The 26,983-nt window shown below is 36.9% G+C and overlaps 1 protein-coding gene across 3 annotated transcripts in view; it reads right to left on the reverse strand.

Annotated features, from left to right (window-relative positions):
* FUT8 (fucosyltransferase 8) overlaps window positions 1–26,983 on the reverse strand; it is a 176,377-nt gene that overhangs the window by 68,335 nt on the left and 81,059 nt on the right. For 2 of the 3 annotated variants that reach the window (XM_058655501.1, XM_058655502.1), the window contains exons 5-6: window positions 4,644–4,759; window positions 4,372–4,534 (exon numbers count right to left, since the gene is read on the reverse strand). In XM_058655501.1, the coding sequence (XP_058511484.1) occupies window positions 4,372–4,534; window positions 4,644–4,759 (279 nt within the window). Of the gene's footprint in view, window positions 1–3,670; window positions 3,782–4,371; window positions 4,535–4,643; window positions 4,760–26,983 lie in introns of all 3 variants that reach the window. The other variant, XM_036496274.2, reaches the window with a different exon arrangement.

Raw genomic sequence — 26,983 nt, forward strand, 5'->3', positions numbered from 1 at the left:
CCACCAGGGCTGGACTAGGCCCTCAGGAGCCAAGAGAGCTTCTTCCAGGCCTCACATATGGATGGCAGGCACTCAAACAGGTCAGTAGTGGAGTGCCAGATCCTTAATTGAGCAGCAGGGATTAAAAACTGGCATGTTGGGGAGGGGTAGGGAGAACCCAAGTACCTATGAAACTGTGTCACATAATACAATGTAATTAATGAATTAAAAGTAATAAATAATTAAAAAACAAACAAACAAACAAAAAACTGGCATGCATTCAGAAAGCTGCACACTACAGGTGGCAGTTTATCTATTAAGCCACAACACTGGCCCTGAAATGATCATTTCTTAAGGAAAATGTGACTAAGGGATGAGGCTGTACTACATCTGGACAAAAGGCAAAAAAATGTACCTTGAGTTTTGTTCCAAGGTACTTTACTTTAGTCTGTGCCTTGGATAGAAATAAGAAAAACAAAGTACACAAACATGACCAAGGGACAGGGAGGGAGATGAAGTTCCATTGCCTTCCTGCATATCAGGGAGGAATTATTAACAGCTCCACAACAGAAAGAGCTCAATGCTACCACAAAGAGCTTATGCTGGGGAGCGACTCCCATCGTGCTTAGGCTCAGGGTTCAGGCCGTGTGATCCTTTTCACTGAGCACTCTGACAGTCTCCCCTTATCTGTACCAGTCTTGCAGGGAATAAGAATTTTGTTAGTCATCCTTATGCAAGTCTAACTAGAATCTATCAGAATCTAAAATACGTTGGGTACTTGGAAAAGTAAGTTACATATTCTCCCTTATTTAATTATCATGATATTGTGCTACAGACAGTATCACAAAGAAAAAAAATAAAGCTCAGAAATGCTAAATATTCTGGAATTAAGAAACAGAATTTTTAGAGTAGTGTGACCCTGTTCCTTACATAAGCTGTGAAATGAGTGAACATTAACTTTAATTATGAAAAGAGAAACACACTATTTTCCCCTTATTTGTAGGAGACATTCAAGATCTTCAGTGGATGCCCTAAGTTTCAGAGTATCAATTCCGATATAAAATCATGTTTTTCCTAGACATTTTTGTGTAAGTTTAACTTACAAATTAACTGCATATGAGATTAACAACAGTACTCTTGTACTTCAGCACCACTGATAAAAATAAGGGTGACTGGAACACGAGGGTAGCAAGCTGATAACCATGAGCCGCTGATCTGATCCACACGGCTTGATGGGGTATACAGTGAGATTCTCCATGCACACACAGGGACTTCTGTACCTCTGGACTTGGGGTGCACCATCCTCCTGGCACACTGATGTTTCCCTAAAACTGGAAGTGCTCTGAGTCCTACTGTTCAGATTTTTTGTGGAGTGCCATTACATAGGGATGAATTACATCATTTGGCACTGATGGTTTTCTAAACTCTAGTCCCAAGCCCATCCTCAGAGACCATGAAACAGGAACGAAAGCTCAGACTCTAATCACACAGTCCTTCTTGCAATCAGTCCCTGTCCTGTACCGATCTAGGTTAGCACCAAAAAGTCCCCTTATTAGCATAAAGTCAGCTGTCTTGAAAAAGAAAAAAATCTGTAGGCATTATCATTCCAGCTTCAAACAATATTACAAGGCCATAACAATCATGACCAGTATGATATGATACTGGCATAGAAGTGGTCACATAAATCAACAGGATAAAAAAAGCTCCAAATCATTCCACGGATACACAGATTAATAATCTTGGACAAGGGCACCAATGCGAGGCAGGGAAAAAGACAATGTCTTCAATCAGTAAACTAGGAAAATTGGATACTCACATTTAAAGAATGAAAATGGATATTCACTGAACTTTGTACATCTTACAGTACATTAAATTAACATGAAAAGACTTAAATACTTAAAACTGAAAATCTTAAATCTCTTAGATTGAAACATAAGAAAAAAATTTAATGACATAGCTTTGGGTAATGATTTTTTTTTTCAAAATACAGCCCAAAATATAAAGCAACATGAATAAAAATAAATAACTGGAACTATGGAAGTCTGCGAGAAGGTTCACAGAAAATATTTTAAAAATATATTTACAACACATTTTAGTGCAAGAAAAAGTTGGTGCACCAAAAAGAAAGGTGACTTGCAGTGGCCTGGGGTGGGAGAGAAATAAGTGGGGACATGTAAGTCATATAGTCACATAGGGATGATAAATGATAACTAATTTCTGAGGATCTAATAAATAGCCTGGTGACTACAATAATACCATACTGCTTACTTGGAATTTGTTAACAGCACACCACAAATGTTCTTGCTCTCCTGCTCTCTCTCACACACATACACAGTAACTACAAACGGTGAAGAATCATTCCCTAATTCGTGGTATTGTGTGTGTGTGTGTGTGTGTGTGTGTGTGTGTGTAAAATCACCACATTGAATATTTTGAATACATACAATGTTTACTTGTCAAGTCTACCTAGTATAGCCTAAAAAATGAGCAGAGTTTAACAAAGACATACCTTCAAAGAACACAGAAGTCCACAAGTGTTTTTTCTCTATAACAGATGTCTTTCTTAACTTCAAAATAAGAATGATTCATAGGGAAACATAAACAAGAAAATCAACAGACACAACCTTTAACTGATTTCTCAGAAAAGATAATCTTGGAGACCAAAGACACACACTGTAATTTGTGCAAGTGTAAAAATGAAATGGAAATTCTGTGTCATACAGTATCACCAAAGGCAAACATAAGGCCTATGCTACTTTAATTCCTTTCCTTGCAGATTGAGAGAATAGTTAAGAAGAGAACATATTCTATATAGTACAGATGGTTATACTGCACATTCACTCCTTTAAAGGTTATTGCTGCAATGTTTGGTTGTGGCTTGCTCATGATTTGTATTGCTGCATTCTCATTTGGCTTGCTGGAATTACATTAGGACCCTGTGAAGTTGTACCTCAGATTCATTACGACTTACGCGTAAGACAACGAAATAAAACTGACTTGGGTACCTCTACTTTACATTTTGGAATATCACTAACACACACTAATACTACATTCAAACTAAAATCCAACCAACAAAAAATGCAATGTTGATTTACATCAATTTTTTCCATAGACCCATTTACTAAATTCACTTTCTTCTTCTTTTTTTTTAATTAATTACATTGCATTATGTGACACAGTTTCATAGGCTCTGGGATTCCCCCAACCCCTCCCTGTGACCTCCCCCATGGTGGATTCCTCCACCTTGTTGCAGCATTGCAGTTCAAATTAAGTCAAGATTCTTTCTTTGCAAACCTATATCAAGCATAGAGTCCAGCATCTTATTGTCCAGATATATACAACGGTTTCTCATTTGCACACATAATCATGAATTACATGAACAAATTAGATGTGGAAAATAACTAAAGAACTAAAGAAGCTTTATGCCTAAAATCATCTTTTAGGGTAAAAATATATGAAGGACAAAATTATATATGGTCTAACTGCAGGATGTTAAAAATTCCAAGATTGGGTCATGTATGGCCTGATAATTCAACAATGTTTCTTGAAATCTATGCTACCATTTTTCTGTAGATTCAGTTATATTAAATTATTCCAGTAAACTAATAGATTTTATATGTAATTTCATTTAAAATAGCAAAGCAATTTTTAAAAATCATTAAGATTTCTGATACTGTTAATATTTATGAACCCTTTCATCCCTTGTTTGTGTGGGGTTATTCTCTTCACAGTGGCAGACTTTGCTAATGCAATAATTTTCCTTTTATTGTTCGCTAATGAGACAGTAACTGCCATCAGAATCCTACAGGGAACACAGGCTTTTAAATAGGAGAGACCTAAGTATAGATTCTGGGGTATTTTTAATGATTCTCAGGTACATTTTATTTTGCATGAACACATTGTCACCAAAAGGTTCTGTTTTCCATGCAATCTAAACCTCATAGTATTAAATATGTAAATAGGAGAAACAAAATTAATTAGGCATATTTTAAGTTATTTTCTCTGGAAGTAAATGGAAGAATAATCAATAGAACGTTCCTTTTTTTATCATTTCTGTTGACCTTTTCTAATAAGTCTTTAAAGGTGTTAAAGGTTCTGCTGTTTGAATGAGAAACAGTCTGTAGCTCCAGCCCAAGTTCTAGGCTTCCAACACTGAGCACAGAATAAGGACATTCACAGCACAATATTTTAACATGCTCCTGGGGACACCATTACCCTCAGGATTTCCTAAGACACAAAGATTTATAGAACATATTTTCAATAATATTTTCTGGTGATACATTTTGGTTGATCATTTACCATTAAGCAGGGAAATTCGTAACAGTTTGAGTTTCCCACTCTAGGTTATAATCTTCACTGAAGCCCAAATGAAATGTAAACGGAGAATAATACCTTTCATGATCTCCTAAATCTGCAAGAAATTCATCTATATGTCTTTGGAGTTCATTTCCTTCTAAATTCTTTAATTTCTTCAATTCACTCTGGAGAAAAAACCAGAGCTCTTTAGCTCCGTTTTCGATCCTCCTCCTCAAGACTTCGTGATCTTTCCCCAGACCTGCAGTAGGACAAACACCATTTAAGACATTTTGGTAAAAGGAAACTTCTAATTATTTACGCTAAAACCAGTATGTTAGAGGAGTGGAAAGCACTGTGTAACCACCTACCATTTCTGGTTTGTCTCTTATAATTTTCAATCTGTTCTTTGGCCTTAACCAGTTGCTCTTCTAAGACTCGTACCCTTCCTGTAGCTGGTCCCTGATCAACAGGGCCTTCTGGTATCCTGCAGTTCAGAGAATAAAATTTAAAAATTCAACTTAGTAAATTATGCACCAAAATAAAATTACTTAGCTAAAACATGTTTCTTTAGTAAACCAGCCTGTAATTTTTATACAGCACAAAAGATACATCAAATGAATTTTTTCCTTCAAAGATGAAGGTTTAATTATAAACACTGGAATTATGCTGAGCACAACAGAAAATAATGTCACTCAACAGAGACATCTGATATCCCACAAGTTAAAACATCTTTATAGTTCTTTCTTGAAAACAACCATTATTTAGGGTACTACCATCAATGACAAAGTGATCAATTTTTCATTAGTGTTGAGAATAAACATGGTGAAGGAGAGCATTAAAGAAAATACTCACAGGGAATAGCAAATTATGACATGTTCATATAGCAAATATAAAGCCTTTTAAAATAACCACAATATAAATTTGTGTTTCAGTTCATGAATTTATGACTTTAGATTAATAAGAAGCGGTTTTATAGAGAACAGAAAGACAAAAGTAGAAGATAAATGTTAGAAAAAAGAGATTAGCATTCTGTTCTTCTCTCTAAGAACAAAAATATCAGTCAATAATATAAAATATTAGAACACAGCAGACACATCGCAGGCTCTTTTGTACATACCAGCACCATCTATCCAGTCAACATCCTTATAAACTTTAAAGTCAGAGTTACAGTGACAGAGTGAGAGAGAGAGAGATCTTCCATCTGCTAGTTCACTCTCCAGTTGGCCAAAATGGCCTTGGCTAGGCCAGGCCAAAGGCAAGAGCCAGGGGCCAGGAACTTCATTCAGGCTTTCCACATGGTTAAAGGGGCCCAAGTGCTTTGGCCACCATCCACTGCTCTCCCAAGAATACGATCAGCAAGCTGCACTGGAAGTGGAGTAGGTGGACTTAAACAAGAGCCCATATGACATGCTGACATTGTAGGCTACGGCTTAACCAGATGCACCACAACACTTGCCCCCAGTGCAGTCTTCTGACAATGAAACTAAACTCTTGCAGAAAACCAAGAATGCAGACACTAGCGATCATCAGGTCCTAATCTCCAAGCTTCCTTCCGTTGCAGTACGTTGCCCTGTTTTCATGACTGCAAATCAACCTCTTACTAAAATCAGCCCAGTGAATTCAGGGAGTGGCATCACAGGTCCTACAGAGTCCTTAATCACCAGACTCACAATGTCATTGATTTTCCCCTTAGATAACATCAAAATGTTGGGTTTCCTCTTGAGGGTTTTCTTCTCCAGGAACCACAAGTCCAGCAAAATGTAATTGGACCTTGTATACAGCCCTTACAGGATGAGCAGAATGCACTCTGCTGGCATCTGAATTCCCTGAAGGACATGATTTGGCTGACCAGTCAAAGGATGCCTCTGGTTTGTCATGTTCACAAGGTGAGCACGCACCACTCAGCCCCAAATCTTACTCTATGAGAACTCTTACACAGAACCCCCTGAGGAGCTCAGGGAATTAAAGACAGTTACCCAGCTGCAAGTGGGGCTTTGCAATAAACACCGCACTGGCCTTATCGCATGCCTGACAGGCAGACCTAGCCTGGGGGATTGTCCGTAACAGCATATGGTTTCAGCACAAACAAAATTCATTTCAAACCTCTGATCTCCCAAACTACAAGAGATAGGTTTCAGTTGTTTTTAGTTACCACATTTGTGGTATATGTCAGAGCAGCAACAGGAAACTAATACATACATACATGCATATACATCCTTTTCCAAATTGTTGTGAACAATACATAATGGCTGATTTGTTTTTAAAGTAATTTAATTAAGGCAATTTGTATAAACACACTTAGCACAGCTAATAAACATCATGGAGGTTATTTAAGCTTGGTTTAATCATTTTAGGGATGACCTATGATCTTGAAAGTTACCGAGTATCTATTGTTATCATCGCAATCAATTTAACAGAACTTAATTTTTAAATTGTAGATGACAGAAATTAAATTCAGATGTTAATAAAGTCCTCTGGCACACAAACTTTGATACAGAACAGACTTTTCTAAGCTTTCATTTTTTTACATAACTGATGAAGCCAAATTAACTATTAATTCCTTACAATATTTCAGAGTAATGCTTGGTAAAGAAGTTATTGTTACAGCTATGTTGGCATAGCTAAAAGTACTTTATAATTTCCTGTGGATTTAAATTCATTAAATTCAAAAGGAGCATGAAAAATTACCATGTTCCAATCATGAGTATCCATGAAAAATTACCATGTTCCAATCATGAGTATCCATGAAAAATTACCATGTTCCAATCATGAGTATCTGAGGTTGGAGAAAACGAATGGAAAAAGCTTTGTTTGTGTAACTACAAATTGAATAATGATAAATATAACAGTTAAGTGTATGATTATCCAATTTATAAGCGCATACTTATAGATGTTCGCAAATGAAGCATGTCATGAAATAGTTTGTGATAAATACGATCTTTAAAACTCAGTTCTTAATCTCAGCATCAGATGGCTAAGAAACAATTTGAAAACAATCAAACTATTTCTATAGCTTTATTTTAGCAGCAATATGGCAAAGACAGAAAATTCTTTTTACAGAATACATTTTAAAGAAAATTTCAGACAATAGAAATATTATATGTACATTCTCCTTATCTCATTTCTTCATATAATGTTGGAATAACATCAGAAGAAAAATAAGTATGAAAAATCAGCGTATGATCTTTTCAGTAGACTTCCAATGAGTACTAAATCCAATTTAATTCTAATAAGTCATAATGGCACTAGTGATTTGCACATATTATTCTGAATAATATAATTGAAATATAAATAAACTTTAGATAGAGAAAAGTACTGGAGAAGTCAATGTAAAACAAAACATCATGAGAGCTATTCATTCTAAATTCTAGTCAGAAAACAGTCAATCTGATGAGCAGTCTCTTTGCTGATTACTCGGGGAATGGAATATTCTCATTAGTCACCATGCAAAAGACAAATAGGACTTTTACTTCTGACCACGATGTGTTAAAAGAGATCAGATTACCACCCTGCCTGGAACAACCCAAGGTACAGACAAAAAGTAGGAGTCAGTCAACAAGACAGTCCTCTGCAGAGGAGAAAACCAAATGAGAGCCCTGTGGCCACACCAAATTACTGCCCTGAGGAAGATTCCAGACTAGAGTATAGAGAAAGAAATCCATGCCAGTCTTGGTAAAGATCATGAATTAAAGAAACCATTGAAGAATCTAAGAAACAAGATACAGCCAGGGTACTGCAGAGGACAGAAGTTTACAAAGGACTCCAAAAATCTGCACAGGTGCCCTGTGTGTCAAGAGAGTACTGACCAGCACAGGCACATCAAGGAAGAACTTGGCAAGGATGACCTGGCATTCATGTGGGTCTGTGTGGGAACAGTACCCAATCCTATTAGTCAGGCTGAAAATACACTGTCGTTGGTAGCAGTGTAGGGTCGTACAGCCACTCCCCAAATGGCCACAGAGGCCAGAGCTGGGACAATCCGAATTCAGGAGACCAGGGGCCACATCTAGGTCTCCCTTGTGGGTGCAGGGTCCCAAGGCTTTGGGTCATCCCCTGCTGCTTTCCCAGGCCATTAGCAGGGAGCTAGATGGGAACCGGGACAATAGGAACACAAAATGGCATCCATTTGGGATGCTGGTTCCACAAGCGGAGATTTAACCTGCTACACAATGGTGAGGGCTCAAATTGCTCACTACTAAGTAAGAGGAGAGGAATGAACAGGTAAAGTTAGGGAAACAAAACCACAAAACTCTGCTCAGGATTACTTTAGAGTAAAAACAGAACATTTATGAAGCTGAAATGCAAGCAAATACTAAAACAAGTTACTTTTAAAAGATCCAGTTGACATACTTGTGACAAGCCTCTGTTTTACATTAAAATATAAACAACTTTAGAGAAAGCAAATACTCAAGGTAAGGTTTAGGGGATTCAGATACCCTCTTTCAGACACACTAAGTTATAATAAATGCGTAACCTTAAGCTTATGATCAAGCCACTCTACTTTTAAAACCTATGCATTTTTTAAGAAATTTTCACAGTGTTAGAGTCTGTATTAGCAAACTCATGCAAGAATCAGGTCTGGGATCATCTCAGATGAAGTTTCTTTGGAGATCCCTCCAACTGAACTGCTGATCTTAGAACCCCAACCATGAAGAGACTGTCAGCCAGTGGATTCTGAATAGGGTTCATTGCGATTGGAACTGAGAGATTGGCAGCAATCCAGAACTGATGAACTATTAAAACTGTTTAAGCAGGACTCTCAGAGCGACCCTCCCACTGGGGATCTGGGATGGGTGGGAAGTTGGGTGGGGCTTTTCCCTTTGTTACTCTCCTAACCCCAGATACATGGAAAAATCGTAATATTAGTGTGGAAACAGTATATAACCCACTTTCACCCTGTAGCCCTTGACCCTATGTATACTAATCAACTAAGTAAGATTATTAAAAAATAATTAAAAAAAGAAATTTTCTACACATATTTCCCAACAGTCATAATTAACTTACATCATGTATTTAAAAAATATTAAATATTCTCTTTTGTGAGAATATCTTCTGGCTTTTAGATTTATAGCACACTACAGAATTTTTATCAGAGCTTAGACACCAAATAGATCTAATAAGCTATACCAAGGAATTTCTTATAAATTAACAAGCTAATCTCACTACAGCAAATGTTTCAGATCTAAAGTTCAAAGGGAGGGTAAAGGTCCTGCTGGGATGGCTCAGTGGCTACATTCTCACTGTGCACACACAGATCCCATATGAGTGCTGATTTGTGTCTCAGCTGCTCCACTGCCCATCCAGCTCCCTGCTTGTGGCCTGGGAAAGCAGTTGAGGACAGCCCAAACCTTGGGATCCTGCACCCGCGTGGGAGACCTGGAAGAAGCTCCTCATTCCTGGGTTAGGATTGCGGCCGCTTGGGGAGTGAACTAATGGATGGAAGATCTTTCTGTCTGTCTCTCCTTCTCTCTCTCTGTATATCTGCCTTTAATACACACACACACACATCGCAATAATAGTTTAGATAGGACCATGCTTGGAAAAGCAGTAGCCTAGAACACTGACATCCTATGAAAAAAAAAAAAAAAACTAATCACTAACTCTTAAAATACGGTTTTTGCAAAAAATAAAAAGAGCGAGAAAGCTAGAAAGACAAAGAAATCTCTTCTGTCACTGAAACAACGAAACAGGTCTATACTTGTTAGGTTTTAGAGTCAATATCAGTGTATTTCATTTCTTATTAAACTCTCTAGAGAGTAAACAAGATGAACTAACTTTCCTAGCTATTATTCTGCCAAAAATCAATCTCGCATGAAAATCTGGAAGTTAAGAAAGAATGATGCCTCTTGAAAACTTCAATAATGTTAAAATAATTGATCATATGAAAAAGGAAGGCAATCCTTCAGAACAACCGTCTGGTCATGGCTGCAAATGAACTAATAGCTTTGGAGAGAATTTCATGTAAATTATACAACAATCCGTAGAGTTCCAACTGAACATGGCTGCTGTGAAAACAATGATTAATAAGTTCATTTAATCTAAATTTTAAGTATGCATATGCACATCCAAGTTTTTAAAATGTGGCTTTTTATTATACATCTATATTTGTAATCATAACATCAAAGTTTTTAACTTTCCATTTTGCATATGTATGTACATGTGCTCAACTTTGTATGTGCTTTATTAAATGTAATCTTAAAAATAATAATTCTAAAGGGGCAGAAACAATCATTAGAGCCTAAAGAGGATAAAAATGAATAAAGGATACTTTCTAGTAATACTTCTATCCATAAATTATAAACTCTAAATTGTACTCACAAAATCATTGTGTGTGTGTGTGTGTGTGTGTGTGTGTGTGTGTGTGTGTGTATGAACTCTTCTCTACCCAATGGGCAATTATAGCACAAAACCAAAATGAAAACTGTCATGTAAAGATATATCCACGGGGATTCAGTGTCTGTTTTTAAACTGAAAGAGACAAAAAGCTGATTGTACATACAGCTGGAAATGCAGATTTGCAGAAAAGTATTCATAATTAATCTCTCAGTTAATAAGCCACTGGAAACTTCCTGAACTAGAGGATGAGAGGGTGAGACCTAGAAGCAAAAGCCTGTTTACTCGCAGTTAATTTTTTCTCTTCTCAGTTTGCAATGGCTTTCACACCTTTTCAGTTACAACCGCTCAAGCAAAGAACTGTTACTATCTGTGACTTGCAAGCAGTGTTCTTCTCACAATCCAAGTGTGCTACCACCAGATTATATGTGTTATACAGTTACAATAAAAGCCTGCTTTCACAGCACATATTTCTCTTGGTTTATGTATTATACTATTTTTTAATGAAGGTAAAGTTAGTTATCAGCTAAGATATTAAAGATGGGGCACATTTTGTAAAGCATTTGTAAAGATTCTATTCAGAAGCCTTTCAAGTCACCCCATGAAAAACAATCAACTGTTTAGAAAAGCACAGAGTAACATTACCCAACCTTTAATTCCTTAAATGTTTTTCATCCAGCATTATCAGGCTGCTCTGCCAATACTAATTAAACTAAACAAAACACCAGTGAGGTAAGCATTATCAGCAAGTAAAGGGTAATCCTTTACAAGAAAGACCTAAATTTTCTTATGTACTATCTCACTGCTCAGTTGAGGCACAACAGTTGTCAGAACAGGGAGATGAAATCCACTGATAGAATATCATATACCAAGGTAGACGCTCATACCTGTATCACATGTTCCAAGCGTGAATTAACATATCATCTTTTTCTGCCTTTCACTGAAAACAATGACAACTGACCAGCCATGAAAATCAGTTTCCTTCCTTCTTACTTTCTCTCCCTCTTTCCTTCATTCCTTCCTTCCTTCTTTCTTTTTTTACATTTATTTGATTTTCATTGATAGGCAAATTTACAAAGAGAAGGAGAGACAGAGAGAAAGATCCTCCATTTGCTGGTTCATTCCCAAAATGGCCAGAATGGCAAGAGCTGAGACAAGCCAAAGCCAGGAGCTTCTTCCAGGTCTCCCACGTCGGTGCAGGATCCCAAGACTTTGGACCATTCTCCACTCCTTTCCCAGACCACAAGCTGGGAGCCGAATGGGTATGGAGCAATTTTGCTGGGATACGAACCAAAGTGATATGGGATCCTGGCACTTGGAGATGGCAGATTAGCCAGCTGAACTATCATGCCAGTTCCTGCATAGGTTTTTACTGCATTCTCATTTCTAAAAAGGACTATAATTAATACATATATATAATTCATTTTAGGCACTAATCCACTTCTAAGTAATAAATAATTATTACACTGGGTGCCATTAAGGCAATCAAACTTTGTTTTTAAATTATTGGTATTATCTGTAAGTTGGTAAAGGAAAGAAAGATCTAAAAGGCTTTTCCTACTGGCATCTGTTTTTGGTTTCATGATATGAAGATAACAACAATTCTATGTTATGAAGTTTATAAATTTAGCAAAACTTTAAGCTCCTCCTTTTTCCTCTTTCTTTTTACCCTATGTGACAAAAGAACAGGATGTGCTGGGTGAGAGCATATATTTTTCAGTTACTTCCAATTCCAAAGACTTCATGCTACTATTTTTCATGTTGTATGAAGCTATTGAAATATTGTTTTCTCCCCATGAACTTATGGTCAACAAATCACTCTTATTTTTATTCATGAAAAATGTGAATTTTTATGGACAAAACCAAGTAGCAGAGCTGTCATACACCAAAGACACAGCTAGAAAGTTACTTAAACAGGTGGAGTGGTCCACTGCTATATTAAATAGGCCTCTTTCTTTGTTCACAGAGAGGAAGGCTATCTTTGAAAGTATGTACAAGAAACTGATAGAATCAAAGGCCTCTAGTAGAAACACTAGATGGTTCAGTTGGAGGGAAAATATTTTGCCACTCTAAACTACTTTGGTACTGTTTGAATGTTTAACCATGCCTATACATCATTTCTTTAAAATTTTAGATTTCTTGTGTTAAAAATCATTTTTTTTACTTTAGGAGAACACAACAAAATGAAATTTTTACTTTAGCAAAAATTTAAGATCTTCATACTGAATAAGTGAAACAAGTAAACCACTCTGAGTCAATACATTTTTTGATGAAGGCAAAAAAAAAGGTAGATATTAAAGTTAATGTCTGAAAAGTACCACTATGTTCTTTGTTGAATTCTAAGTCCCAGTGCCAAATCTGATCTTTAAATTTATATAGAATTAATAATCCTTATTTATTATATATGCATTTAGTTAGATAATGCAATTAACAGACTTCAATATTTAAGAAAAAGTTTCTTTTGAATTCATATTTTTTTCTTGATATTTCCATGATAAATAAATCTACTTTGGGCCAGATGCAATAGCCTGATGGTTAAGTTCTCACTTTGAATGTGCCAGGATCCCATATGGGTGCCAGTTCATGTCCCGGCAGCTCCACTTCCAATCCAGCTCCCTGCTTGTGGCCTGGGAAAGCAGTGGAGGACAGCCCAAAACCTTGGGACCTTGAACCCATCTGGGTGACCCAGAGGAAGCTCCCGGCTCCTGGCTTCAGATCAGCTCAAGTCTGACCATTGTGGCCACTTGGGGAGTAAGCCAGCAGATGGAAGATCTCCATCTCTCCTTCTCTTTGCAAATCTGACTTTCCAATAAAAATAAATGCCTTTTTTAAAAGTAATACCTAATTAAAAATCAAATGTAATGTTCAGATAATTGAAAGTATATGTAGATCATGTGCATACAGTGTACCATTTTACATAAAGGACATGAGAATCTGCACTTTACCAACTGTGGGGGGTCCGAGAACCAAGCCCCATGCAGACTGATATCAAGGGACAACTATAGGTAAAGCACTACACTCAAAACAAAAAATATTTGTTACTACAAAAACATGTAAAAAGACACACTACCTGTTGGCGTTAAAATGTACCCACTGAGTTCTATCTTGTGATAAGGAAGCCCTTGGGAAATCCCCCCCCACCCAAGTTTGACTTGGGCCTGAAATTTTCTCTAACCAACAAAACATTGCAAAGGGAATGGGACGTAGCTTCCATGGCTATATTACCTACCTGAAGACCTGAGTTTTCACCTTGCAAGCAATTCTCTCCCTTACTGGCTTTGATAAAATGACTGTTCCCCCAGCTGACCTGGAGAGGGACTGAGGCTGCCCTCTCCAACAGTCTCTCCTCTGAGACTGCCCTTTAGCAGTCATGCAGCAAGAAAACAAGGCTCCCAGCCCCACAAGTCCCAGCGCAGCCACCTGGGACAGCAGCCTGTACTCTTACAGGGTATCTTCACTTAGTCGAGCTCTGCAATGCAATGCAGTGCTAGCTAACACCTTCTGCAGCCTTGTGACGGGCCAGCTGAACTGCACAGACTTCTTCAACCACAAAAACTCTTAAGATAATAAATGTGTTTTGTTTTTACCACTAAGCTTGTGGTAATGTGTTGCACAGCAATGAGTAACTATGAAGATACTTCAAAACACAGATACTTTTAATTCAGTTTTTCAACTTCTTGAAGAACCCAATACACCTGTTTAACTGGGTACATATAAATAATCAGATGTGTTTTATTTTTTATATATCTTAGAAATTCAAAATAAGAAAAATGAATGACTCGCCAAAGTCACCACTGTTTTTACTTTACAGTTTATCCAGGGCATTCACTGTTTGACACTGTTTAATTTTTACAATTTCTTTCCTGTTTATAATTATGATTTACAATATGTGATTTAGAAACTATATGACTTCATTTGGTCTTCAAAATTACAGCTGTCTCCAGAAATTCTTATAAATATACTGCTTTATAAACATTAAGTGAATTTACCCCAGCTGATTCTGATACTATTGAGTATATTAATATGAACAGGAGAAAGCAATCATGATTCCTAATGAAAAAGTCTGATCTTACCCTTTATTCTAGGATCTAGGGTATTCCTATTGAGCCATCATTGCTGGGAGTAGGGAGTGAACAGATCTTGAAAAAAAAGAGAAAATGAAATTTCTCTATGGGACAGACTTCTAGTTCATCTTTCAAGAAGAAATCTCCACAGCTTAAATCTCCACCCCCTTCGCCAAAATCATATACACAAACTTTCTTATTTATTATGACAAGACAAATTATAGAAATTGTTTTAAAGAAACATCCTGATCCAAATACCAGAAATCACATCAAATTAGGAAAGTTTTTAAATGGCAAATGTGTAGTCTGCTGCCGTGGGATAGAGTAATAAATGTCAATGAGGTCAGGTTGATTGGTAGTGCTGCTGGTGTCAATTATACCTTGTTTTTCTGCCTTCTTGATCTATCAATTACTGTAAAAGGGATACTGAAGTTTTTAGTTACAATAGTGGACCTGCGTATCTGTTCTTGCCTCACATATTCTGTGTCAGGTATCTGACATTCTGTTACATCAAGGATCACTATACATGTTCTTAAAGAAAGCACCTCGTTACTCCCAAACATGCACCGCTCTTTCTTCACCTCTGATAACTTCACCCATTAACTCTGAGACAGAAAGGAATCTGATAGGAAGAGACCTGTGCTCTAATCTACAGGATCCACATACACAAGCAGCAAAGAGTGTCAGCATAAAAGAGATTTCTGCAGTTAGTTCCAAAGCTGTCGTATCAATCTGGTTAAGAATGTGGACTGTAAGAGTGAACCTTTGGCAAAGCAGTTAAGATGCCCATGTCCCATTCTGGAGTGCTTTAATTCAAGTCCTAGCTCCATTTCCATTTCAGCTTCCTGTAAATGTCCTGCTGAACTGGGAAGCTGCAGGTCATGGCTCAAGTGTATATATACTTTGTCTCTGCTACACACTTGGCAAATGTGGACTGAGCTTCAGGCCCCTGGCTTTAGTCCCATCTCTATGTGCCTCTCTGTCTGTCTCTTTGTTCATGTGCTTTTCAAATAAAATAAAAATACTTAAAATTTCTGAAAAGTAAGAATGCAAGTTACATAGCGTAGTACCTTGTTCTGAACTCCAAAACCACTGTTCCCTGTTGTATAAGTTTCAGTAAATTCCCCAACTATGTTTTTTCTAAATATAGGAAGTGGGGTTCAGGGCAGTGCTTATTCACAGGCCTACTGTAGGTGACAAATGAGTCACAAGTGCTTAGAACGTGGCCTGACGCATTGCCAAATTTATTAATAACCATCATTTTTCTGTTTTTATTTATATTATTTTCCATGATACAGTTTTAATAGGTATAAGGATTCCCTCTCCCCCTCTGCCCTCCCCGTTCTCCAAGGTCCCACACTGCTTTCCCCCATATTGTTACAGCAGCATAGCCCTTTAGCAACAGTCACAAGTCCAACATTCTGCTATTTAAGTATTTGTTTTTTGCTTTTGGCGCTCCTGCTATAGTTAGAATAATTAAGATTCTATGGGTAAAAGCAGAAGACATCTTCCCTTGTATAATTTTCAACTGCAAGCCAACATTCAGTGAAGTATCCCATAAGACAGTGACAAAAATATTACAAGATGATTATGAGCTTCAGCTCTCTAGTGAACAGGACAGTAAAGCATTCACACACCCCCCACACACACCCCTAGTTTTACAAAATTCTTATAAGCCTATGGGCAAAGCTATTATATATTATATATTAAGCACAAATTTACTAAGTTTTGCTACTTGCACAAAAATATTTCCTAAAGATTATTTATTTATTTATTTGTTGGAAGGATGAGATATTTATCTTCCATCTTCCCAAATTCCTACAACAGCAAGGGTTAGACAAGGCCAAAGCCGGGATGCAGGAGCCTAACGGGGTCTCCTAGGTGACGGGCAGGAACCTAGGGACGTGGGCCATCATCGTCTGCTTCACGTGGTAAGAGCAGCATTACACACCGGATGTGCTCCTTTCCTACACAGCTCAGCACTCTTAAAAGTTGATGATGATAATAACATGGAAACTACACATGACCCCACTCTGGGAAGGAGGAACTGGGAAAGATACAATTAAAACAAACAACCAAAAAAAAAACAAAACCCTGAATTTTCCACCATGTGACATTTCCCGCTGCTCCTCATTTGAGGATACAGGTGTTATTCCCACATACAATGTCGTCTCCAAATCACTCACTCTGGGCAAGTATGGATCCTCTGAGGTGAATGGCAGAGTGGTTCCTGGTAAACATTTCTGAGGAATGAGTCCCAGAGGATTCTTTTCCTTTGCCCTGGCTTTTCCCCTGGATTTTAACTTACTTTCCAACTTTGTATTGGATAGGTCTAACAAGCAAATCAAATTAACCTATGCTGCCCTTTTACTCCAAATCAGTTCACTCTATTTAAAAGGATTCACCACATCAGTCAATGAAAATGATTGACTGTCATAGTTCACAAGCTTGCAATTCCAACTCTTTCCTTTCATTACCCACCTAACATGGGTATAATGACAGAGAAGGTTAAAAATGAGAAAAGTATGAGAAAATGAGTAAAATGACAAAAGTGAGTGAAAAGTATAACCAGATCTCTAAAAAAATTATTTTATTTGTAAGGCAGAACTATATAGACATACACAGAGAGAGAGAGAGAGAGAGAGAGAGAGAGAGAGAGAGATCTTTCATCTGCTGGTTCACTCCCAAAACGGCTGCTGCTAGCCAGGCAGGAGCCAGGAACCTAGAACTCCACCCGAATTTTCTAAAGTACAGTCAGGGTCACTTAGGCTATCTTCTTCTGGTTTACCAGGCTTATTATTAGCATCAAGCTAGATCAGAAATAGAGGGCTGGCATGATGTCTAAATCCGCTAATCCTCTTCTTCCAAGCACCAGTATTCCATATGGGCACTGGTTCGTGTCCTGGCTACTCCACTTCCCATCCAGCTTTCTGTTTATGGTAAATAAGTGGAGGATGGTCCAAGTCCTTGGGACCCTGCACTTGCAAGGGAGACACAGAAAAAATTCCTGGCTCCTGATCAGCTCAGCCATTGTGTCCATTTGGGGGGTAAATCAGCAGATGGGAAAATCTGTCTCTATAAATGTAGTGAACTAATTTAAATCTGTGAATGTGCTTTTCCAATAAAATAAGTAGGTTTAAACAAAAAGAAAGAACTTGAATAGCCAGAGCTTGAACCAGTGCCAGCACTGCAGACAGCAGCTTAAACCATTGTCCCACAATTGGACTTAAGATACAGACCTTTAAAAGGGCAAGATCTGGGATGCACTAGTTCTAAGGGTTCATGCACAGGAACACAGGGATTTATGGGGCTCTCTTAAAGCAGCAACATTGGGGAAAATGATCAACATTTACATTACAAGCCAAATAGATTTAGTTACAAGTAGAGTATAATATGACAATGATCTCAATGTAAATCACTACCCCTCAGACAGCAAGGAGGCGTGTGATTAAAGTAGCTAAAACTCCCCAGAGCAGCAATCTAAAATAGTGACATTCCTACCCAGACAGCGATTGCTCATCCTGACTACAATGAAAGGCACCAGCGCGGATCACACGGAGCAGTGGTATGAAAATCTGCACACACACTAGACACAAAACCAATTTTTTCCACAATATATTTACTAAATTTGGGTGCAATAAACCTCAAGGGAATTTTAAGGCAGACTGAAAGTTTTCATCCTCCTGTGCTGCTGATAAGATCAAGGTTTCTTGAGGTCCACCTTAAACTTACAAAGCTCAAAAATCTGTAAAAGGCAGAATAAATTTCCTGTACTTCTAGTCTGAGGAGAAATCTATCAAGTTCTCAATCAAAAACCTAGAAAAATTATGCCTGAGGAACAACATAACTGGGCTTAGTTTTATATACCATTAACATATCTATTTCCAATTCCAGATTGGTTGAACTGAAACACAACTAAAGCTAACATATCTCTAACAGAGGTAAACCTTGATAGTACTCCACAGCACTTTTTAAATTAATATATCTATAAAGTGACATAAAATTAGTAACTATATAGAGATGGAAAAATCAATAGAAATTAATCAAAAAGTGATCAAGATACTGAAATTAACAGAAAATATAATGGATACATTAGAATAACTGTAAAAAAAATTACAACAAACTTGAGCAAAACAGAGGGAGATAAGGATTATTTCCAATGAAGTCTGAAATCCACACGAACAGCTAGGGATGTGCTGCGACTCTGAGCACGCTTGTACTCACGTGCTCCGCCTCAGCAGACACAGACATACACACACGGTCCCTACTTCCTGCCAGGAAACGCCCTTCGCCATCTTCAAACTCCAGCACTGAGAGTCAAAATACACTTGTTTTGGATCATTTGCCTAGGTGTGACAATGAATTATCACTAACAGAAAGCAGACTAGTATTTTATAATCAATTACAATCAGATAATTTATTGTCAGGAGCCATGCTCTACATAAAAAATGTTATAGGGCACTCTTCAAACTGAAGGAAATAATTCAATATGGAAAAACTAGAAAAAATAGTATGAAAAAGATGGAATAAATGGGAAATGGGCAAAGAGAGCAAGGAAACTGTCTTAAATCAGTAATTACAATATAATTCATGTAAATGAACAAAATAATACAATGAAGAATTGTCAGAATGAATGAAAAATAACAAGATTGGATTTTATTCTGCATAGAAGGAACAAGACAGTTAAACCTAAAAAAGTAGAAATGTAAACGCCAACCAAAAGAAAGTTGGTTTAGCAGCAATAATATCAAGAAGTTAGACGTTATAATCAGAGTATTTCCAGATATCAATAAGGAAATTTCATGATTAAAGAATGTGTAGACTCTTTTCACAGAAATGAGTTATAAATTTGCATTTGCCAAATGAAACAGCCCATAAACATATAGAACAAAAGTTAACAGAGCTGAGCAAAAAAAGTCTACAAGTTCTATGAGGGACTTTAACATATAGATGACAGAACAGGAATTTAAAAAAAATAATCTGTATAGGGGTTGATGCTGTGGTGTGCCAGATAAAGCCACTGTCTACAGAGCGGGCACTCCATTTGGGCACCAGGTGAAATGTCAGCTGCTCCACTTCAGATCCAGCCCCCTGTTAACACGGCTGAGAAAGCACCCAAGGACTGCCCAGTGCTTGGACCCCTGCACCCACGTGGAAGACCCACATGTAGTTCCTGGCTTTGGATCAAATGGATGTGACCACTGGAGACTGAACCAGTACATGGAAGACCTCTAACTCACACTCCACTGCAACTCTGCCTCTTAAATTAACAAATCTTTAAAAATCTTTTAAAAATAATTTTTATGAATTTAGAAAATCTGAGTAATTAAATAATACTATAAAGCTAAATTGAATGATATATTTAGAAGATCTAAGAACTGTTGAATATACAATCTTCCTAAGTTTCACCAACATAAATCACTTGCTAACAACCGCAATGACACAGAATATAATTCTGCATGGTTATGCAACAAGCTAGAAATAAAAGAAACACATAAATGAAAGAGATCAACTGGAAACTAAAGAACACACTGTAACAAAGCCACAGGTCTAAAAGATTCACAATATAAATCTGAAAATATTTCTTCCTGAGTGGCATAAAAATATGACATCATAAACATATGCAGATATAACTTCAGGCTGTGCTTAGAAGTAAACTCACTAAATATACAGTGTGAAGATTCTCAACCTGAAAACTGAAAATCCACACATCTTGAAAATCCTCAATTTGGATTTGGATCAAGGATATTCAACTAACAAAGTCAATCCAAACATTTCAAAATCAAAAACCCATAACCAAAACCAAAAGAAAAAAAATCCTGAAATTTAACATACTTTTCTCCAAAGCACTTGGGAATATAGGCTCTTAACTTGTACTAGAAGATCGATAAATCTCCTTCAGAAACAGCTTTAAAATGAAGAGTAGACACATGCACACGAACACACTTGTACAGATTACAAGAAAGGAAATGAAATCAAACTAGCAACAATCAATAAAACAAGATATAGACAAAGAACAGAGGAAAAAAACACTATCTCAGTAACACAAACAGTCTAAAACAGAACAATGGCAATAAACATCAATAATAAACAAAAGATTAGTACACATAATAGGAGTACCAATTGACCAAGCCAGTAACTTTATGAGTCCTGACTGAGAAAGCCCCATTAAAATGTTGTCAGGCAGGAAACGAATATTATCATAAGGAACATATGATATTCTTGATGACATAACAGATGTCAAACTGAAAAAAAAAAAAGTGGGGGGAGAGAATACAGCCACACGGCAGATCCTCTGCACATGCCAGAATATGTCATTTGTTCTTGGATAGATTAGCAGTTCTGAAGAAAAATGTCCAGAGGAAATGCCCAGCCAAATAACTAGAGCAAAGCCCTTTCCACTTCCCATTACAAGTTTCCCAAACAGAACACGTGACCTGTGAAGAACCACACAAGTGCTTTCCACACAACTAAGCCTTCCCTACTGCTGAGGCCTGGCACATTTTTCCACCAAAAGATTCACGATCTGGCTATAATCTATCTCAACAGAAAAATGGGTCATGAATCACTTATACATTCTTTGTGGCTTGTAAACTTACAGTTTTTACTGCTATCATCTCTTTCTCTTCTTTTCAGGACCAAAGAACAACAGGCTCCAAAACTGTATGTGAATTTCTTATGCTCTCAAAAATAAATGACTCTAGACTAACAAAAATTTAAATTAAGAGGAAAGCTGTCAGTTATGCGTTCTACCATGTTTTACAACTCTGTGACATTTCAACACTCATCCAGGCTGTGGGGTTTTTTGTACATAAACCTTGATATTTTTGCAGGTATTTTCTAGTAAACTTCAACTACAACTGGAAGGCCATGCAGTCCGTTTATACCCCAAGGAACAAAAACACTTATGAGCTGATAACATCAATAAAGGAGGGACAAAACAAAACAATGCATAAAACGATGACAAATAAAAATGTCTAAGTTCTTATAATAAATAAATAAATAAAACAGCCTAGTGTCCAGCATGGTGGCCCAGCACAAGTTAAGCTGCAGCACGGAACACCCTCATGCCATGCTAGAGAGCTAGTTCAAGCCCTAGCTTTTACACTTCTACCCAGATCCTTGGTGACAAACCTGGAAAACAGTGGAAGATGGCCCAATGCAGGAGACCTGGAAGGAACTCCTGGCTCCTGTTTACAGTCTAACCCAGCCCAGCTGCTGCAGCCATTTGGGACTGAGCACTGGATGGAAGATCACTTTTTCAATGTCTCGGTATCTCTCTCCCTTTTCCCCTATCTTCCTGACTCCCTCCCCCTAGTCCCTTTCCCTCTCTCGCCCTCCTTGTCACTCTGCTTTCAAACACAATGAATAAATCCTTTTTAAAAAATAGCCTCCTATATGTGTATCATGCTTGATATCAAAACTTCTCAATATTAAAAAGGAACAAAAATACTACTCAAAAATAGAAACTAATGAACTGTCAATATAATCAATAAACACTGATAAATCTAAAATATATTATGCTAAATGAAAAAACAAAGATGCAAGCATTTATTAAGTAAGAAAAAGATCTCTATGAAGAGCCAAATAAGTACAAACATGTAAGAAATCCAAGCATCAAAACCAATAGATTGAACCATTACTTTGCCTAAATCTATATTACCTCATATCTAGATTAATAGTTTCTTTGCTAGCTAATCTCTCATGTTCAGTCAGGAACAGCCCAAATACACAGGAAAATTTAATATTCCTCAAACACTTTCATTCTATCATTCCTTGCTAAAATTAACTACCATGTCCTATGGCTTAATCCATCATATCTAAAAGCCAACTTTGGCAATTTACCATCTACCATGATTTGGCCTAATACATTGTATTCAACCTTATTTCTGGGAGACAATAATGGTATGCTTAATATGGACAGAAATTACTCATAACCAAGAGGTAGAGTCTAACATTTCTTCTGTTTTCGAATATAGTTTGGTGTTGTGACTTGCACTGACCAGTAGATTTTGTCAGAAAGCACGTGATGCTGCTTCCAATGTTCAGCCTAAGAAGGCCTTGCAATTCCTGTTCCTTTCTTCTTTGAGCATTGCTAATTAAGAAATCAGAGTGGAGCAGGCATTTAGCTCAGTGATCAAGTCACCACTTTAACAGGACTACATTCCACATCTAGATAACTGGGTTCAATTCCTGCTTCAGCCCCTGATGCCAGCTCTCTACTAAAGCAGGCCCTGGGAGGCAGCAATGATGATTCTGTTACTTACACAGGAAAACTGGATGAGTTCCTGGCTCCCAGTCTGTCGTCGAGTCTAGCCCCAGCTTTTGTAGGTATTTGAGGAGTACAGCAAAAGATGAGAGCTGTTTCTAGTCTCTCTCTCTCTAAATAAATAACTAAATGAATAAATGTCTTTTAACAGAAACAACAAAAAAGTGAAGAAGCCTGGGCTACCGCACTGGAGAGGACACAAATAAGACAAGCTGATGGTGTCAACTAACAGTCAAACACATGAATGAGGTCCACTTGGGATCCACCACGACACAGCGGACCCAAATGACTGCATTACCAGAGCCACCCTTCATATAACTAGAAAAAGAAATCAAGCTGGGCCAACTCAAATCTAAAAATTAAAAGCTCATAAATGGTCATTTTAATCCATATTTTTACATTATAGTGTATCTATTGTATGCTATATATAATAGTGTACATATAATTATATATAGGTGTTACTGACATATAAATCATTAGTCTTCAAATCCATAATAATAAAAAAAAATGTGGAAGTAGGCAACAGATTGAAGAACTGATTCACAAAGAAGACACATGAACGGCGAATGAGCACATGAAAAAATGCTCACAGTCATTATTTATAAGCCTGAGAAGTGAAATCTCAATGAGAATACTGAAGATCTATTAGAACGGATAAAATAAAAAATGGCTGTCGCAAGCACTGGTAATGACAACAGCAGGTGCAACTCAAGCCTTGGAGGGAGGAACCTCTAAACGACACATGCTGGAAAACATGTGAGCAGCTCCTTAAAAAATCAAATATGCACACAACATATGATCTAGAAACTCTAACTCTACACATTCACAAAAAATTAACGATAATAATAAAATAAAAACTATGTACACAAGAATCCACAGGGCAAAGATCAACCGTTTCACAATTGTCAAAAAATAAAAAAAAAAAAAACGATTTCCTTCAATTGATGAATGGATTTAAAAAAACATTATTTATGAAATAGAAAACTTATCAGTATTAAAACAGAACAAAAATACTACTCAAAAATAGAAACTAATGAACTGTCAATATAAACAATAACACTGATGAATCTGAAATATATTAAATGAAAAAAAACCAGACTCAAAAGGCATCTTACTGAATCACTGCATTTACATAAAATTCTAAAACAACTTTAAAAAGGTGGAACAGAAAATAGATTATAGGTGCCAATATCAGAAGAATTGAATTACAAAGGAGCACTACAGAATTCTGAGGGAAGGCAGAATTTATAATTTCATGGCAAGCATCTCAAAGAACTCACAAATGTTTATGCTAAAAGAGTAAATTTTATTATATGAAAATTATGCATACAAACATACAGCCAAAAGTTTGCGAAAAGTTTGCACTTGTTAATTCCGTTTCTCCATGAATTTTGGAATCTTCTCATATAAACATATCAACAAAGCAATCTCCTAAAAAGGAAGCTTTTACATTTGCATCCCACAGTGAAAGATTTTTCATTTTTTTCCTAAATTGACAGTACTGTCAACAAAATCAGCAAAATCTAGCTGGAAGGCTGGTTGAGTGCTTTTTAAAAGTGTTGTGCTCAATTTTTTCACATTATAGTTTGAACAGTTTTGGGTTGTTTTCCAACTCTATCCGCTATGACTTATCACAAAGAAATGACCTATTTTAAAGAAGATATCTGAATTTTTCTTTTATAGTCTGGTTTACAGCCACATTTTCTTATTTAAAAAGACATATCAAATTTAGAACAAAACATTAGCTGAAATCCCTATGTTAGTGATATCAACATTGTTACATTTTTGCTCCAGGTCTAAAATGAAATTCCTTTGGATAAATCACAAATAGCTCCTCTAGAAAAGTTGATGAAAGGGCCTAACAGGTTTTCTTCCCTAAAGAAGGAAAATAATTATTTCTTTTCCTGCTTATATGCTGATTATACACAAATGATTTCATTAGCTTAAGAGACATAAATATTATTTTGCAGCAGAAATAACATAGATTAAATTCAGGTTTTCCTCCACGCAACAAAAACAAAATGTTTAACAGTCCAAATTGAAGAAAATACCAAAATTAAAGATGGAACTAGGATGAAGAAAGGCAAAAATTTTTGAAAAGCAAAATTTCCACAACATAAGATGTGGTGTTAATACAAAACCCACCAAAATAGCAGCTGTTCTTGGAAAGCACCTTTGGGAGAGTTACAGGTCAAATTGTTAGGTCATTGATTTTTATGATTTTCATTCACAAAAGCAATCCAATTCAGAAGTCAGAGCACTAAGATGCACAGTACACTCTCCATTTGTGCAGTCATATTGGGCAAATTACACCACTTAACAGTCCAATGATTCTTCATCTATAAAACAGTGACTAAATGGCAATAGCATCCTATAAAGATACTGTGGAATTCAATGAGATGATCCATGACAAGGTTCCTTGGCATATGGTAAACTGTCAATAAATATCATCCATTATTAACATTCCTTTCTACAGCAATCTTTGGTTCCCATAAAGAATTATTAAAAGTGCGGTATTGAAAGTAAAATCACTGCCTTCCATTCCAGCACCCCATAGAGGTGCCATAGGGAGTCCTGGTTGCTCCAATTCCAATTCAGCTCTAGGTAATGGCCTGGGAAAAGTAGTGGAAGATGATCCAAATACGAGGGTCCATGGATTCACAAGGGACATCTAGAAGGAATCCTGGTTCCTAGCATCACCCAGCCCAGGCACTGTGGCTACCTGGGGAAATAAATCAGTAGACACAAGACCTCTTTGCCAGTCTCTCTCTCTCTATGTTACGCCAACTTTCAAATAAATAAATAAATTTATAAATAAAATTGTTTAAGACTACTGAAAAGACACCTCATTACTTCCTCCATGAACCTTTCAGATTATCCCAGCAGGAAATAAAATGATATGCAAATACAAACTGTGTATTTTTAAAATCCTTGACCCCTACTACAAATAAGGATGATAGTTCACTAATTTTTGTATAAAATTTACACCTACCGTCATATTTCATAGAACATGAAGCAAAGTGCTATGGAACTGGACAAAGGGAACAGGATCTCAGTTCCACAAGAGGAATGCAGGGTCGCAGGGGGAAACATGCAGAGGGGGCACCTGGACATCCCCCGACCTCTGTGAGAAACATTCAATGTTCAACATTATCCTGGTAGACGGATTACAAGATACTCTGAAACTTGGAAACTCAGTCACCTATATCACCCTGTCCACATTTTCTTTGGAAATACTAAACTGTGCTTTGCTAAACAATTTATGCCTTCTAACAGGTAAATGTCATAATTTTTATAAGCCAGACATGGCAAGTCATCCTTCATATTTCCAGATTTAGTTGTTTTAAAAAGGAAGTTTTGTTCCTTCATTTAAGTATATTAGAGATTAACTCAGTATCCCTTGTTGTAATCCATACAGTAAAAGGTTTTTTTTGTTTTTTTATAAAGATTTATTTATTTTTATTGCAAAGTCTGAGATATTCAGAGAGGAGGAGAGACAAAGAGGAAGATCTTCTGCCCCATGATTCACTCCCCAAGTGAGCACAACGCCCGGTGCTGTGCCAATCCAAAGCCAGGAACCAGGAACTTCTTCCAGATCTCCCATGTGGGTGCAGGAACCCAAGGCTTTGGGCCATCCTCGACTACTTTCCCAGACCATAAGCAGGGAGCTGGATGGGAAGTAGAGCTGCTGGGATTAGAAGCGGCGCCCATGTGGGATCCCGGCAAATTCAAGGTGAGTACTTTAGCCACCAGACCACCACGCCAGGCCCATACAGTAAAAGTTGTAATAAACACTAATTTAAATAATTTTATACTGAATATATAAAAATGCTGAAAATAACCATAAATGAAAGTTTATAAAATGAACAACACCATTTTCTACATGAAATTCAAATGCAAACTGAAATGAACCACTATGAAGAATTTCTGTTTTAAATATACACACACTAGTCTACTAAGAGATTTAACTTTTCAGGAAGATGATTTATAAGTAGTAACTATTTTCTGATAACTGAATGAAATCCTATACATAAAAACAAAC

This window comes from Ochotona princeps, chromosome 26, assembly GCF_030435755.1.
Source record: "Ochotona princeps isolate mOchPri1 chromosome 26, mOchPri1.hap1, whole genome shotgun sequence".
In the NCBI taxonomy this organism is placed as follows: domain Eukaryota; kingdom Metazoa; phylum Chordata; class Mammalia; order Lagomorpha; family Ochotonidae; genus Ochotona; species Ochotona princeps.